The 3,084-nt window shown below is 41.1% G+C and overlaps 1 protein-coding gene across 1 annotated transcript; it reads left to right on the top strand.

Annotated features, from left to right (window-relative positions):
• The first annotated feature begins 696 nt into the window (after positions 1-696).
• On the top strand, positions 697-1,687 carry LOC123454218 (replication protein A 32 kDa subunit-like). The gene has a single exon (XM_045132943.1). It carries the CDS (start codon positions 728-730, stop codon positions 1,535-1,537), a length of 810 nt encoding a protein of 269 aa, XP_044988878.1. The 5' UTR covers positions 697-727; the 3' UTR covers positions 1,538-1,687.
• The last annotated feature ends 1,397 nt before the right edge of the window (positions 1,688-3,084 follow it).

Genomic DNA, 3,084 nt, shown 5'->3' with positions numbered 1-3,084 from the left:
ACAATTTTGTGGAATAGAGGTTTTTGAAGTAAGATCTGATGATTTTCCCAATTTCACTTATGTCTGTTGTGCTCTGTCCTTTTTCATTTCTAATTTTGTTAATTTGAAGAGCCTCTTTTCTTGTGTTTTATCTAATGGGCAGGGGTTTGTCAATCTTGTTTATTTTTTTCAAAGAACCAACTCTTTGTTTCATCAATTTTCTTAATCGTTTTCTTAGTTTCCAATTCACTAATTTCTGCTCTTATATTAATTATCTCTTTCCATGTGGAGCTTTTTGGGTTGGATTCTTCTTGCTTTTCCAGTGCCTTTTGGTATATTGTTATGTTATAGATTTGAGATCTCTCTGTCTTTCTTACGAAGGCATTTAGTACTATGAATTTTCCCCTGAGGACCATCAACACTGTGTTCCATGAGCTTGGTACCTTCTGTTCTCATTGTCGTTTGTTTCTAGAAATTTTTCAATTTCATTTTTTATTTTGACCACTAACCATTTATTGTTTAAAAATGTGCTATTCAGTTTCCAGAAGTCTATGGGACTTTTGGTAGGTGTGTTGTTAATTTTTTAGCAATATAACATTGAGATCTGATATCATGCAGGGTATTATGTCAATCTTCCTAAATATATGGAGACAGACTTTGTGACCCAGTATATGATCTATATTAAAGAACATTCTGGAGTCCGCCGCCAGGCTACCTGTCCTGAGGTGTGGGGCGAGCCGCCACCAAGATGTGGAATAGCGGATTTGAAAGCTATAGCACCTCCAGCTTTGGGGGAGCCAGCGGCTACACGCAGACCCCAGGGGGCTTCGGATCGCCGACCGCTTCTCAGGCCGAAAAGAAATCGAGAGCCCGAGCCCAGCACATCGTACCCTATACCATATCTCAGCTGCTTTCTGCTACTCTGGTTGATGAAGTGTTCAAAATTGGAAATGTTGAGATCTCACAGGTCATTATTGTGGGAATAATCAGACATGCTGAGAAGGCTCCTACTAATATTGTTTATAAAATAGATGACACGACAGCTGCACCAATGGATGTTCGCCAGTGGGTTGATACAGATGACGCCAGTGGAGAAAACACTGTGGTTCCTCCAGAAACATATGTGAAAGTGGCTGGACACCTACGGTCTTTCCAGAACAAAAAGAGCCTGGTAGCCTTTAAGATTATTCCCCTGGAAGACATGAATGAGTTCACCGCACATATTCTGGAAGTAGTCAATGCACACATGATGCTGAGCAAATCCCACAGCCAGCCTTCAGCAAGCAGAGCATCTATCGGCAACTCAGGAATGAATGAAACAGGAAACTTTGGGAATAACTTCATACCAGCAAATGGCCTTACTGTGACCCAAAACCAGGTGCTGAATTTGATAAAGGCTTGCCCAAGACCCGAAGGACTGAATTTTCAGGATCTCAGGAACCAGCTCCAGCACATGCCTATAGCTACAATCAAGCAAGCAGTGGATTTTCTGAGCAACGAGGGTCACATTTATTCTACTGTGGATGATGATCACTTTAAATCCACAGATGAGGAGTAATTGGATCTCACTGGCTACCCAAGATGCTTCAGCTGGACCTGTTTTCATAATCTGCTATCTCTGGCTATGTGTTTGGCCACATGACTTCTAGAAAGGTTACATCTATAGGAGATCACAATTGATGTCCTTTTGAAACTTATTGCTCTTCCCTCTCCTTCTCCCCCCCCCCCTCTCTCTCTCTCTCTCGTGTGTGTGTGTGTGCGTGTGTGTGTGTGTGTGGCTTAAACGTTCTAAAGGAAAGGGGGCAGTTGACAAGGGGTTGTAAACCAGAGTGGGATTTCTTCCAGGAGTTCCAGTAGGTTAGTTAGTACAGGGTGGATAGCATTGAGCAAGGGCAGTACCACCTTATGCTTGGAGTGTCTGCTCATGGAAGGGCTCCTGCTGAGAAGATGAACAAGACCACTAGGGCGTGTGGGCATAGTACCAGCCGTTGTTGCTTCCCACTCTGGGTGTGTGGCATAGCTTTCCAAATCACACTTCCTTCCCCTTCTTGCCTGAAGCTGAAAGTGGGTTCCTGTGAAAGTGATGTTCTGGAGCGGTGGCCTCGGGTCATTGGAGAGGAAATGTAACAGCATCTTGTGTAAATAAATGTGTTCATATGTTTAATAAAACAGTTCTCTTATTACTGAAAAAAAAAAAAGAACATTCTGTGGGCTGCTGAGAAGAATCTGTAGTCAGTAGATTTGGGGTGAATGTTCTGTAGATGTCTGTTAGGTCTAAGTGTTCTATGGTTTTGTTGAGCTTTCTCACTTCCCTGTTGAGTTTATGTTTGGATGATCTATCTATTGCTGATAATGGTGTATTGAAGTCCCTGACTATGATGGTGTTGGTGGTTATTTCTGTTTTGTTGTTGAGTAGGTTTTGTTTTATGAATCATTGTGCAATTGTGATTGGTGCATAAAGATTGATGATTGTGATATCCTCTTGCTGGATTGTTTCCTGATGAGTAAAAAGTGGCCTCCTTTGTCTTTTTTGATTATTTTTGCCTTGAAGTCTCTTTTATCCCATATTAAGATGGGTATGCCTGCTTGATTCATATTCCTATTTGCTTGAATTATCATCTTCTACCCTTTCACCCTGAGAAGTTGCCTATCTTTAGTGGTTGGGTGGGTTTCTTGAAGACAACAGATTGAGGGGTCTAATTTTCTGATCCACCCTGTTAGCTTGTGTCTCTTGGGTGAATTAGGCCATTGATATTTGGGGTAATGACTGTGAGTTTTGATTTAATCTCTTCCATATTGTGTTGGTATATGTGGTTTGGTGTTTTCAAGGACTTTGATGATTTCTGTGCCTTATCTGAGTTTGGTTATTGTGATCTACTTCTTGTAAGTAGGCACTTGAGGTTGATTATTTGATTCTTCTGTGTGGAGAATTTCCTAAAGTACTTTCTGTAAGTTTGGTTTTGTGTTCATATAGACTAAAGCAAAGTTTTGTCAGGGAAGGTTTTTCTTTCACCATCTATCATGAGGGATAATTTTTCTGAATACAGTAGTTTGGGTTGGAAGCTATAGGTTCTTAGAGTTTTCAGTATTCCATTCTAGGCCCTT

This window comes from Jaculus jaculus, chromosome 1 (assembly GCF_020740685.1).
Source record: "Jaculus jaculus isolate mJacJac1 chromosome 1, mJacJac1.mat.Y.cur, whole genome shotgun sequence".
Classification (NCBI taxonomy): Eukaryota; Metazoa; Chordata; class Mammalia; order Rodentia; family Dipodidae; genus Jaculus; species Jaculus jaculus.
Note: the sequence above shows the minus strand (reverse complement) of the source record. Positions and strands in the feature narration are given on the sequence as shown.